The 13,945-nt window shown below is 42.0% G+C and overlaps 1 protein-coding gene across 2 annotated transcripts in view; it reads left to right on the forward strand.

Moving 5' to 3' along the window:
• The window catches only part of ST8SIA5 (ST8 alpha-N-acetyl-neuraminide alpha-2,8-sialyltransferase 5), a 65,199-nt gene that overhangs the window by 21,644 nt on the left and 29,610 nt on the right, over window positions 1-13,945 (forward strand). The window contains exon 2 of one of the 2 annotated variants that reach the window (XM_058173164.1): window positions 12,493-12,603. The exons of the other annotated variant lie outside the window; for it this stretch is intronic. Within the exon in view, the coding sequence (XP_058029147.1) occupies window positions 12,493-12,603 (111 nt within the window). The remainder of the gene's footprint in view (window positions 1-12,492; window positions 12,604-13,945) is intronic. 2 annotated transcript variants of the gene reach the window in all.

Consider the following 13,945-nt stretch of genomic DNA (forward strand, 5'->3'; position numbering starts at 1 on the left):
GGGCAGTTTGAGCTTACTGAGTTGGCGCAGAAAGAACATTCTTTGTTGTCCTTTTTTAATGATGTTTTTGATGTTAACTGTCCATTTTAGATCTTGCAATATGATAGAACCTAGAAATTTGAAGGTTTCTACTGTTGATACTGTGTTGTCAAGTATTGTGAGAGGTGGAAGTATGGAAGAGTTTCTCCTAAAGTCTACCACCATTTCTACGGTTTTGAGTGTATTCAGTTCCAGATTGTTTTGCTTGCACCACAAGGCTAGTCATTCGACCTCTCGTCTATATGCGGATTCGTCATTGTCTCGAATGAGACCAATCACTGTTGTGTCATCTGCGAACTTCAGTAGCTTAATAGATGGATCATTGGAGATGCAGTCATTGGTATACAGAGAGAAGAGAAGTGGGGAGAGCACACAGCCTTGGGGGGCCCCTATGCTAATTGTACAGGTATTTGATGTGATCTTGCTTAGCTTCACCTGCTGCTTCCTGTTTGTTAGGAAGCTTGTAATCCACTTACAAGTCTGTTCTGGTACCTGTAGCTGGTTTAGCTTAGTTAGATGGTATTGAATGCTGAACTAAAGTCTACAAAGAGGATCCTTGCATAGGTCTTTGGAGACTCAAGATGTTGTAGGATGTAGTGCAGAGCCATATTAACAGCATCATCTGTTGATCTATTTGCTCGGTATGCAAATTGCAAGGGGTCTAACAGTGGATCCATGATGGTTTTCAGGTAGGAAAGCACTAGCCTTTCAAAGGTTTTCATGACTACAGATGTTAAAGCAACTGGTCTGTAGTCATTCAGTTCCTTGATGGTGGGCTTCTTCGGCACTGGGATGATGGTAGAGCGTTTGAAGCAAGAAGGAACATAACACATCTCTAGTGATTTATTGAAAATATGGGTGAAGATGGGGGCCAATTGGTCAGCACAGACTTTTAAGCAAGAAGGAGTTATCTTGTCTGGGCCTGGAGCTTTTCCTGGCTTTTGTCTGTGAAATAGGTCCTGCACTTCCTTTTCTGTGATCACTAGGGGTTGTGAACCCAATGAAATGGGGTCAGTTGTAGGAGGCTTGGCTGTTGTTGGTGTGTCTGAGATGGGGGTTGTGGAGATAGGTGGCTGTAGTTTCCTTTCAAACCTGCAGTAAAACTCATTCAGGTCATCTGCCAGTTGTTGATTACCTTCAGCCTGGGAAGGAGGTTTGCCATAGCCGGTGATATTTTTAAGAGTTTTCCACATGTTTGCTGGTTCATTTGCTAAAAACTGATTCTTTAGCTTTTCAGAGTAGCTTCTTTTTCCTGCTCTGATCTCCCTTGTTAGTGCATTTCTGGTCTGATTGTACAGCATTTTATCACCTTTTCTGTAGGCTTCCTCTTTGGAATGTCATAGCTGCTTAAGTTTAGGTGTAAACCAAGGTTTATTGTTACTGTATATTCGCAAGTTCCTTGTAGGTACACATAGGTCTTCACAGAAGCTGACATATGATGTTACAGTATCTGTGAGTTCATCCAGATGTAGCACGACCACGACCACGAAGCCAAACAACAGAAATGCAGGTCACCAGCTCAAATCCCCCTGCAACTCAGACTAATCTGAGTACAACCAAGCCCCCACCCAAACAGGACACACCCCCATCCAATCAGAGCACAAAAAAACCCCCATCCAATCAGAGCACAGCCAAGCTCCCACCCAATCAGTTCAAACCCCCACTAGCAGTTAAAAGGAAGAAACAGCTGTGATCACACATTGCTCCTAGAAGCACGAAGCTGAAGCCTGATATATATATATATATATATATATATATATATATATATATTTATATATATATATATATATATACATATACATATATATATATATATATGTAGGTCTTTGGTTATTCGGGTTTTCTCCCGCGTAAAATTGGAAGTGTCTTGGTGACGTTTCGACAAAGTCTCATTCGTCATCTTCAGGCTCACACCAGACCCACACTCACGAGGTCCACACAGGATGTCACCACCACACATCCACCCAGAAAGCAGACCCAAACCCACACTGATCAGGAAGCACGACCAAGGACCAGAAGCCAGACCGCAGCTGCAACATTAGCCATTTCAAACCCCTCCAATCCATACATACAGCAGACAGACACCCACTATGAAGATGTAGCACGACCACAAACACGAAGCTAAACAACAGCAATGCAACTCACCAGCTCAAATCCCCCTGCAACTCAGATTAATCTGAGCACAACCAAGCCCCCACCCAAACAGGACACCCCCCCAGCCAATCAGAGCACAAAAAAACCCCCATCCAATCAGATCACAGCCAAGCTCCCACCCAATCAGTTCAAACCCCCACTAGCAGTTAAAAAGGAAGAAACATCTGCAATCACACATTGCTCCCAGAAGCACGAAGCTGAAGCCTGAAGATGATGAATGAGACTTCGTCGAAATGTCGCCAAGACACTTCCAATTTTACGCGGGAGAAAACCCGAATAACCAAAGACCTACGTATATGTATATGTATATATACGCCAATGCTATTATAAAATTAGTCTGCCTTAAAGTGATAGGTGCAAACTCAGCTATTTCTCACAACTTTTGCTCACGACTCTAGCTCACAAGTAAAATGTGCGATTTGCAGGCAGGCAGTGGCAATTTCTCTCCCTGCCATTTTTGTGTAAAAGGAGCCGGGATAAAAAAAAAAAAAGAAAAATCCAGAAAGGCAGCTATGAGTTCTTGAAGCAACCTGGGCGATCACACGATCACATTCTTTGACCTTCTGACAAGCCAAAGTCAATGGGGGAAGCCAGATTCACTTAACAGCCATGTCCCTAACTTCACAACTTCAGTGAATCACTGAACAACTGCAGCCGGGAAGGTGGCAAAATGGGGGAAAAGCTCATTTAACACCTCTTTCGCTTAGCAACGGAAATGTTGGGCGGCTCAATTGTGGTCATAAGCCGAGGACTTCCCGTACTTTGAAAATGCTGAGTCATGCATGAGGCAATCTAGGCTGTGATTGGTTGCTGTCGGTGTGAAGGGGGCATTTCCCTTTTCCCCCGACTTTTTCTTTGTGTGTTCTGTATGAATTTACCTCATGATGATGTTCCTGTGTTTCTGACGATGTTTCTTATGTTGTTTCTCTCTGGATGATAACAAAGATGGTGTAGGGTTTCCTGCCTGGGCAGGGGGTTGGACTAGAAGACCTCCAAGGTCCCTTCCAACTCTGATATTATTATTATTATTATTATTATTATAAGATGCCTGTACATTTAAATCTGTGGCTGTGGGTGCCGGCATCCCGGTACAGTCAGCTAAATCCGCGGCTGACCATCGGTGGCGAGTCATTGGCCCCGATGGAGAGGGTTCGCAACTTAGGCGTCCTCCTGGATGAACGGCTGTCTCTAGAAGATCATTTGACGGCCGTCTCCAGGAGAGCGTTCTACCAGGTTCGCCTGGTACGCCAGTTGCGCCTTTCTGGACGGGATGCCTATGCACGGTCACTCACGCTTTTCGTGACGTCTCGCCTGGATTACTGCAATGCTCTCTACATGGGGCTCCCCTTGAAGGGCATCCGGAGGCTACAGTTAGTCAGAATGCGGCTGCGGGTGATAGATGGAGCCCTCGTGGCTCCGCGCAACACCATCCTCGCAGACTGCACTGGCTACCTGTGGCCTTCGGGTGCGCTTCAAGGTTTTGGTGACCACCTTTAAAGCGCTCCATGGCATTGGGCGGGTTATTCTGGGACCGCCTACTGCTGCGAATACCTCTCACCGACCCGTGCGCTCTCATAGAGAGGGTCTCCTCAGGGTGCCGTCAGCGAGGCAATGTCGTCTGGCGGCGCCCAGGAAGGGCCTTCTCTGTGGGGGCTCCCACCCTCTGGAACGAACTACCCCCCGGACTTCGTCAGCTTCCGGACCTTCGGACCTTCCGCCGCGGGCTTAAAACATACTTATTTAATTGTGCAGGACTGAGCTAGATTTTAAATTTATGGGTTTTAATTGGGTTTTATTTTTATATTTTAATTAACGGGATTATAGAATAAGTTTTTTTAATTGTTTTTATATTGTATTTATGTGTTTATGTGTTTTTTAAGTGCCTGTAAACCGCCCTGAGTCCTTCGGGAGATAGGGCGGTATATAAATACGATTAAATAAATAAATAAATAATAAATAAATCTAAAATAAATTCATATATTTCAAAACACTACAAGCTTGTGTTAGGGTGCAGTTAATTCTGTGACATGTTTCATCGCTGTTCAAAAGCTTAATGGCTCCTCTCCGAAGATTGTGTCTTAAGGCATAAAACCTAGAATAGTGATGTACCTCATTTATCATATGAATTAAATCATTAGATTGTCCTGACATTAAGAGTGGTGCGGTGGCCTAGAGGTGGAGCTCTTGCCTCACAATCAGGAGGCTGTGAGTTCGATCCTGGGTAGAGGCAGATATTTCTCTTTCTGGGCACACTGAGAATATATCTGCCGAATAAAACTCCTCATTGGTGACAGGAAAGGCATCCGGCCATTAAACGCTCTGCTTGCTCCTTTCAGTTGCCCAGGCTCCAACCTGCAAGGGATTATAGGGTTGTTAAATGAAGATGATGATTGTCCTGCCATTCTGCAGAATTCTTTAAAAATGGCAAGAAAATTTTTTCACGTGTTTTTCTTGCAACTGTTGTCGTCTCGGGCACCTTGGTATGTCATTCCTCGAAGGTGTTTGAATTTTTACATGCAGTTCTTTCTTGCTGTAGTAAATTTTTGAGCAAAATAGAAATAATTAAGGATGGATACTGGGTGAATGATTGTTTGCCGTCACGTATTTTTGTTAGACGGCTGTATTTCTACTCCACCTCCGTTTGATGATTTGCAACTGCTTTTAGATGGGCTCACGGGAAACGCTCCAGGCTCAAAGCATGGTTCTGTAAGAAATAAAACTTCTTTTGACTGGCAGCATTTAAAATGCTCCAATCACTGAGAACAGTGGGCTTGAAATAGACTGATATACATGCAGTCCTCGACTAACAGCCATAACTGAGCCCAGAATTATGGTCATAGGTTGTGGCAGTTGCATAAATGTCATCATGTGATTTTATAACCTTTCTTGAGGTGGCCATTAAGTGTACGCCACAGTCATTAAGTGAATGCATCAGTTGTTAAACAAACCCTGCAGTCATTAAGTGAATTGGGTTTTTTTGATCAATGGATTTTTTTTGCTGAAAACTGGAAATATATGCAAGAAACTGGCAAAAAAACACCCAAAATTGTGGTCACACGACTGTGGGATACAATAAGCTGCCATGAGTCGGTTGCCAAGCCCCCAAAATGACTGCAGTTCATATGCGTGGTCATTGGAACTTTGAAATTGGGTCATAAGTAGCTCTGGGGAGGTGCGTTGTAACTTTGAACAGTTGCCAAGAATAGAATAGAATAGAATAGAATAGAATTTTATTGGCCAAGTGTGATTTGACACACAAGGAATTTGTCTTGGTGCATATGCTCTCAGTGTACATAAAAGAAAAGATACGTTCATCAAGGTACAACATTTACAACACAATTGATGATCAATATATCAATATAAATCATAAGGATTGCCAGCAACAAGTTATAGTCATACAGTCATAAGTGGAAAGAGATTGGTGATGGGAACTATGAAACGATTAATAGTAGTGCAGATTCAGTAAATAGTCTGACAGTGTTGAGGGAATTATTTGTTTAGCAGAGTGATGGCCTTCGGGAAAAAACTGTTCTTGTGTCTAGTTGTTCTGGTGTGCAGTGCTCTATAGCGTCGTTTTGAGGGTAGGAGTTGAAACAGTTTATGTCCAGGATGCGAGGGATCTGCAAATATTTTCACGGCCCTCTTCTTGATTCGTGCAGTATACAGGTCCTCAATGGAAGGCAAGTTGGTAGCAATTATTTTTTCTGCAGTTCTAATTATCCTCTGAAGTCTGTGTTTTTCTTGTTGGGTTGCAGAACCGAACCAGACAGTTATAGAGGTGCAAATGACAGACTCAATAATTCCTCTGTAAGCAACTAGTTGTTAAGCAAGGACTACCTCTACAACTTGTACCAGCCTTGAGACGCACTGCAATGAACTTCTATCCTCTTTAAGTTTTGTTTTTGGGGTAAAAGACGATATAGGTAATCCTCAAATTATGACCATAGCTGAGCTTGATATTTCTGTTGCTAAACGAGGCATTTGTTAAGTGAGTTTTGCACCATTGTGCAGCTGAAGTGAATTGCTGCCTTTGTTAAGTTAGTCACACTGTTGTGAAGTGAATCGGGCTTCCCCATTGACTTTGCTCGTCAGGAGGTCACAAAAGGGGAATCACGTGACCCTGGGACACTGCAACCGTCATAAATATGAGTCAGATGTCAAGAGTCTGAATTTTGATCACATGACCATGGGGATGCTGCAACGGTCATAATACACCGCTTTCCAGTGCTTTATGTACCCCTTTCCAGTGCTTTCCAGCCCTCTCTAAGCGGTTTACAGAGTCAGCCTATTGCCTCCAACAATTTGGGTCCCCATTTTACCCACCTCGGAAGGATGGGAGGCAGTGGTGGGATTCAGCCGGTTCTGTCCAAATCGTGCAAACCGGTAGCGGCTACATCGGAAGGCTCCGCCCACCCACCCGGACATAATGCACGACTACTGCGTAGGCACAGAAAGCTGTGCGCGCGCTCACATTTGCGAACTGATAAGGAAGGTAAGTGAATCCCACCTCGGAAGGATGGAAGGCTGAGTCAACCTTGAGCCTGGTGAGATTCGACTTGCCAAATTGCAGGCAGCCGGCAGTCAACAGAAGTAGCCTGCGGTACTGCACTCTTAACCACTGCGCCACCCCGGCTCACTAAATGTGAAAAACGGTCATGAGTCACGTTTTTCAGTGCCATATTAATTTTGAACGGTCACAAAACGACCTGTTGTAAGTCGAGGACTATCTGTATTTGAGATAGAACACACCACCTGAAATCTGTTTGTTCTGAGCCCCGAAACTGAACATGTTTCCTAGTTTTATGCACAACGTGCTTCTAATTGCTAGTGGAAAAGAGTTGGCAGCCATGGCAAGGGAAATGGCTGGCAGAACTAGAGGGCACAGATGCAGTTTTGCAGCGCTGTTGTGTTGCCAAGATCAAATACCGTTGGCTTCTTCCGCCCTGATGTCTTATTGGTGAGAGAGATCATTTGCCCCTAAGAAAAGATGATCATTTCCTTCCAGGTTGACATAAAATTAGCATCTGGTGGCTCAACAGGCTAATGCAGCCTGTTATTAACAGCAACTTCTTGCAATATTGCAGGTTCAAGTCCCACCAGGCCCAAGGTTGACTCAGCCTTCCATCCTTTATAAGGTAGGTAAAATGAGCACCCAGATTGTTGGGGGGCAATAAGTTGACTTTGTATATAGTATACAAAATGGATGAAGACTATTGCCTGACATAGTGTAAGCCGCCCTGAGTCTTTGGAGAAGGGCGGGATATAAATGCAAATAAAATAAATAATAAATAAAAATAAAATCTCTAGGATAGCGTTTTGCAACATTCAGAAAAAAACTATGCACTGATTGGTTTATATCTTACAAAGTTGACAATACATCTCCAACTTATGTGCATTATATTATTATTATTATTATTATTATTATTATTATTATTATTATTATTATTATTATTATTATTATTATTATATTTACACAAAATGACAGTATACATAGCAAACGAGATAACTATGCTGGATTTCATATCACAGATCACTAGTTGAACACATTATTATTGTTATTATTTTATTTATACAAAATGACAGTATACACAGCAAACGAGATAACTATGCTGGATTTCGTATCACAGATCGCTAGTCGAACACTTCCCAAGCGTTTAGGACTGCGTGATGTATCGGCGAATTATGCGAGCAGATCCCAGTAAGGTGGCCTTCTGCAGCTGACCAATGGTGATCTTGTCAGCGCCAATCGCTTTTAAGTGCTTGCCTAGGTCTTTAGGCATAGCTCCCAGTGTGCCGAGTACCACTGGAACCACCTGCACTGGTTTATGCCAGAGTCTCTGCAATTCGATTCTCAAATCTTGATATCTGGTGACTTTTTCAAGTTGTTTCTCATCAATTTTGCTGTCACCAGGTATAGCAATGTCGACTATCCACACTTTTTTCTTTTCCACAATCGTGATATCCAGGGTATTGTGTTCCAAAACTTTATCAGTCTGTATTCGGAAATCCCACAGTAGTTTTGCATGCTCATTTTCAATCACTTTTTCAGGCTTATGATCCCACCAGTTCTTTGCTACAGGCAGATGGTAGTTGTGACACAAGTTCCAGTGGACCATCTGAGCGACTGTGTTGTGACGTTGTTTGTTATTATTTGTTTTATTATTATTTGTTATTTGTTTTACTATTATTTATTATTTGTTTATTATTATTTGTTGGTTGTTGTTATTATTATTATTATTATTATTATTATTATTTGTTTCCATATATCTCTACTGCTGCTATCCATGTATTTTATGACCTACATCAGATAGATAGATAGATAGATAGATAGATAGATAGATAGATAGATAGATAAATAGATAGATAGATAGACAGCTGGATGGACAGACAAGAGATATGTAGGTAAGTAGATAGGTAGATAGATAGATAGCTGGATGGACAGATGAGAGATATGTAGGTAGGTAGGTAGGTAGATAGATAGATAGATAGATAGATAGATAGATAGATAGATAGATAGATAAATAGATAGCTGGATGGATGGACAGACAAGAGATATGTAGGTAAGTAGATAGATAGATAGATAGATAGATAGATAGATAGATAGATAGATAGATAGATAGATTAGATAGCTGGTTGGATAAGACAAGAGATAAGTAAGTAAGTAGATAGATAGATAGACAGACAGATGAGAGAGAGGGAGAGACTAGACTAGACTAGAATAGACTAGACTAGAATAGACTAACAGAGTTGGAAGGGACCTTGGAGGTCTTCTAGTCCAACTCCCTGCTTAGGCAGGAAATCCTACACCACTTCAGACAAATGATTATTCAACATCTTCTTAAAAACTTCCAGTGTTGGAGCATTCACAACTTCTGGAGGCAAGTTGTTCTCCTGATAGAGAGATAGAGAGATAGGTAGCTAGCTAGGTTAGGTAGGTAGGTAGGTAGATAGATAAGAGAGATGAAAGAGAGAGATAGAGAGATAGGTATGTATGTATGTATGTAGGTAGGTAGTAGGTAGGTAGGTAGATAGATAGATAAATAGATAGATTGATAGATAGATAGATGGATGAGAGAGATGAAAGAGATAAGTGGAGAGATAGATAGGTAGGTAAGTAGATGGATAGGAAGGCAGGCAGGCAGGCTGATATCTGATTGGCTAGTGGCAGCCCACCTGACTCAAGTGAGATTGCAGCTGGTTTACATTTCACTCTCTTGATTTTCAAACCCAGACCATAATATCCATGAGTGCCAGTGAGCTGTGGCTATGCCATCAGTGTCTCCTCTTAACAATTATTATTATTATTATTATTATTATTATTATTATTATTATTATTATTATTATTATTACTACTACTACTACTACTACTACTGTTGTTGTTGTTGTTGTTGTTGTTGTTGTTGCATTTATATCCCGCCCTTCTCCGAAGACTCAGGGCGGCTTACACTGTGTTAAGCAATAGTCTTCATCCACTTGTATATTATATACAAAGTCAACTTATTGCCCCCCCAACAATCTGGGTCCTCATTTTACCTACCTTATAAAGGATGGAAGGCTGAGTCAACCTTGGGCCTGGTGGGGCTTGAACCTGCAATAGTGCAAGCAGCTGCTGTTAATAACAGACTGTCTTAGCAGTTTGCGCCACTCAAGGACCCTTGTGTCAGCCAGTCCTTCTAAATGCACTAGAAACGGGGAAAAGACCTGACGGTTACATATTCGCCACATTAATGTTGATTGAATGAAGTCCACCAGCCGTACATGCAGGATTCAGGTTTCCTCCGTCTTGGGAAATATTTCGTGTTAACTACAGGTGGTCCTCAACTTATGACAACAATAGAACCCAATTTTTTTTGTTGCTTAATCGAGACAGTTAAGTGAATTTTGCCCCGTTTTTACGACCTTTCCTGCCATAGTTGTTAAGTGAATCGCTGCTATGATTAAGTTAGCCACATGGTTGTTAAGCGAATCGGGTTTCCCCATTGACTTTGCTTGTCAGGAGGTCACGAAAGGGGATCACGTGACCCCGGGAAACTGCAACCATCATAAATATGAGCCAGTTGCCAAGCACCTTAATTTTGATCAGATGACCGTGGGAACACTACAATGGTCTTAAGTGTGAAAAATGGTTATAAGTCCCTTTTTTTCAGTGCCGTTGTAACTTTGAACAGTCAGTAAATGAACTGTTGTAAGTCTAGGACTACCTGTATCTAGCCCAGGGGTCAGCAACCTGCGGCTCTGGAGCCGCATGTGGCTCTTGTCAAGGGTCCAGAAAAACCTCTTCTGCATAAAAAAAACTCAGAAGCCATTGTTTTCCAGAGTTCTTTACTAGCATGAGGAAACTGGCACACGATGAGTGAAATTCCAAAACTGAATTTCCGGATTCTTTTCCCAGTTATACAAACCCCAAGAGTCCCACCCCCCTGACCCCTTTGATGGTCACATGGTCCCACGTTCTCCCAGTTCATTCGAATATCTTCTCGCCACTCCTCCTGCAGATGTGAACACCATCCGACCTTGACCGCTTGAAGAATGTTACCATACCCCTCAGCCCCCCTTCTTCCCCTCAGGGGAAAAATGTGGCAGCGTCTGGAAACCTAAAGTCTAGTATGGTTTCCAGGCCTGACAGCTCTTTTATCCCTCTGCTGCAGCTCCCTGTCGCCAGTCGGCTCCACAGTTGATAGGACCTTTGGTTAGGACAGGTAGAGGAAAAAGGACGCCGCGCTAGGAGGAGATTCTATGGTGGGGGAACCGGACTTCCGGTCAGCTCCAGAATTATTCTTCTTTTTTTTATTTTTTATTTTTTTAAAAAAGTAATTTTTATTAAGCTTTTCACCCTTAAAAACAAAATGTAGAAAAAACACACACACAAAAAAACAAAACATAAAACAAAAACACATTAAAAACACATCACGAACATAGCATTACGTATTTTACAGCTCGTCGTGTCAGCAATGGTATATATTCTCTGTCCTTTTTTTACTCAATCCTATACATACTTATATTTACATTTTATTATTCTATTTACCAATCCAATAATTTATATTTATATATAAAAATTTAATAAAATAAATAAATAAATAAATATTTCCTAATTCCAATTTAGTCAGATTAACAATCCAATTTATAATTTATAATGTTGATTTCTTTTTGTCCAACCAATCATACAGTTTATTCCACACTTTGTAATAATCCGACTCTTCCCTTTCCTTGATTTCTAACATCATCCTGCACATCGTAGAATTTTTTGGATAATTATTTCCTCTCTTGGAACATTATTTTATTTCCATACATGTGCTACAGCGATCTTTGCTGCCGTTAATAAATGAAGTATTTGATATTGCAAAGATTTATCTATTTTTGAACTAATTATTCCCAATAGATAAAATTCCGGTTTGAATTCCATTTTTAATTGGGTAATTCCCTCTAGCCAATTTTTGATTTTTTTGCCAAAATTTTTTTTTATCTTGGGGCACATCCACCACATATGGTAGTATGTGCCTAGCTTATACCCACATCTCCAACAATTTGGTGGTAAATTTGGGAACATTTTGGCCAGTCTCGCTGGTGCCAGTTGCCATCTGTGGAACATTTTATACAAATTTTCTTTATATGCTACGGCCATTGTTAATTTATAATTTCTATCCCAGAATTCAATGGGCGGGGGCTTCCGGTTAGGTCAGTGGTTCTCAACCTTTATAGTGCTGCGACCCCTTTAATACAGTTCCCCATGATGTGGCGACCCCTTTAATACAATTCCCCATGATGTGGCGACCCCCAACCGTAAAATTATTTTCGTTTTGAATTTATCACGCCTGAAGCCGTATTGGCTAGCGATCTGAACTGCTTGCGATTGCCTTGAGGACGGAGGCATTAAAGCGGAGACTCCTCCCCTATTAAGTTTATGGTGCCTGAAGCCAGATTAGGCTAGCGATTGGGAGTGATTGTAGCTGATTTGAGAGGGAGACATCAGAGCAAAGATTTCTCTCTTTTTTAATTCATCACGCCTGAAGCCGAATTTGGCTAGCGATTTGAAGAGCCTGCAGCTGGCTTGTGAAGTCAACCATTGGAGCGCGATTCTTCAACTCGCAAGTATAGTTCCCATATTTCCGATGCTCTTAGGCGACCCCTGGCAAATCATCATTCGACCCCCAAGGGGGTCCCGACCCACAGGTTGAGAACCGCTGGGTTAGGTCCTTTGTGGCTCTTTGAGTGTTTAAGGTTGCCGACCCCTGATCTAGCCAATGCTAAGTAGGACGGAGATAATGATGTGAGATACCAACTGCCTTGTTTCTTTGCTAGTGAGCCGCACTTTAGCTGGCAGAGTGATGAGGAACGGGCGAACTGGACCAACAGCTCCAATTTCACGGATGGCGGAGCTCTGAGAAGTGGAGGAGGTGGCGCAGGCAGCAGGTACTGATATTGGGGGCACAGCCCTGGAAAGGTGCCAGCCCTGCAACAAATCCTTGAGATGACCCAGGAAGGCATCATAACTTGTTCATGTGGCACATGCTTTCCATGTAGAGCAGTGGTGTTCAACCTAGGTCACTTTAAGATTGTGTGGACTTCAACTCCCAGAATTCCCCAGCCAGCCATGCTGGCTGGGGAATTCTGGGAGTTGAAGTCCACACAATCTTAAAGTGACCAAGGTTGGATGCTCCTGATGTAGAGACAAGAGGGATACAACCAGTGGTGGGATTCAGCCAGTTCACACCACTTCGGGAGAACCGGTTGTTAACTTTCTGAGCAGTTTGGCAAACTGGTTGTTGGAAGAAATCATTAGGACAGAGAACCGGTTGTTAAATTACTTGAATCCCACCACTGGATACAACCTTAATCCTTAAAAGTCCTTTACAGCGGAGGAAAGTGGAATATAGGCACAGTAGTCCTCTACTTACGACCACAATTGAGCCCAGAATTTCTGTTGCTAACTAAGTGAGCCCTTTGTTCGGTGAGTCTTGCCCCGTTTTACAACCTTTCTCACCGAAGCTGTTAAGCGAATCACCGCAGTTGCTTATGTTAGCGACGCGGTTGTAAAGTGGCTTCCCCATTGACTTTGCTCGTCATGTGAAAAACGGCCCTAAATCACATTTTTAGAGCGCCATTGCAACATTGGTCACTAAATGAACGGCTGTAAATCGAAAACCACTTAGATTCCAGATTTTTGCAAGTCAGGTTTGCATATTAGTGAAAAATAAGTGCAATTTGTATAGGGGTGCATTCCGAATTATTTTTTTCTGAGAAGTGTGAATATTTAAAAAAATTATGGAACAGGGGTTCCTGGATCAGATCCTGTTTGCATTTGTCCATGCATCCATGTGCTAAATAGCAGTAAAAGTTTCAAGATGGTCTTACTGTTCTGAGACAGCTGACTTCAGGCTATCTGGTTGACTTTTCTTTGCTTTATTAATCACATACATTTCAGGCATTCTTTCCTTTTAACTGTATATCCAAGTTGTACGATAGTGTAACTGTTCTATGGTTACACGCCGTTATACAGCTTGTCAATCTTTGTCCAACACACAGATGAATTAGATATTTATATTTTGGTTTTGTGGGCACCATCCAGTCATTAGCGCTACTGTAGTTTTGTCTATTTAATAACCTTCACGCAGAAAAAAAAAGAAATTGAATTGAAGACAGTGAGCCACAGGAAGCAAAATTCTCGTTACTTATCCATCCCTGTCTCTGTGGGCTCTCAGTTATTATTTCTCTTCTGCCAGTCGCTTTTCTTAAAATGCATGGTCCAATAGTC

Source organism: Ahaetulla prasina, chromosome 2 (assembly GCF_028640845.1).
Source record: "Ahaetulla prasina isolate Xishuangbanna chromosome 2, ASM2864084v1, whole genome shotgun sequence".
In the NCBI taxonomy this organism is placed as follows: domain Eukaryota; kingdom Metazoa; phylum Chordata; class Lepidosauria; order Squamata; family Colubridae; genus Ahaetulla; species Ahaetulla prasina.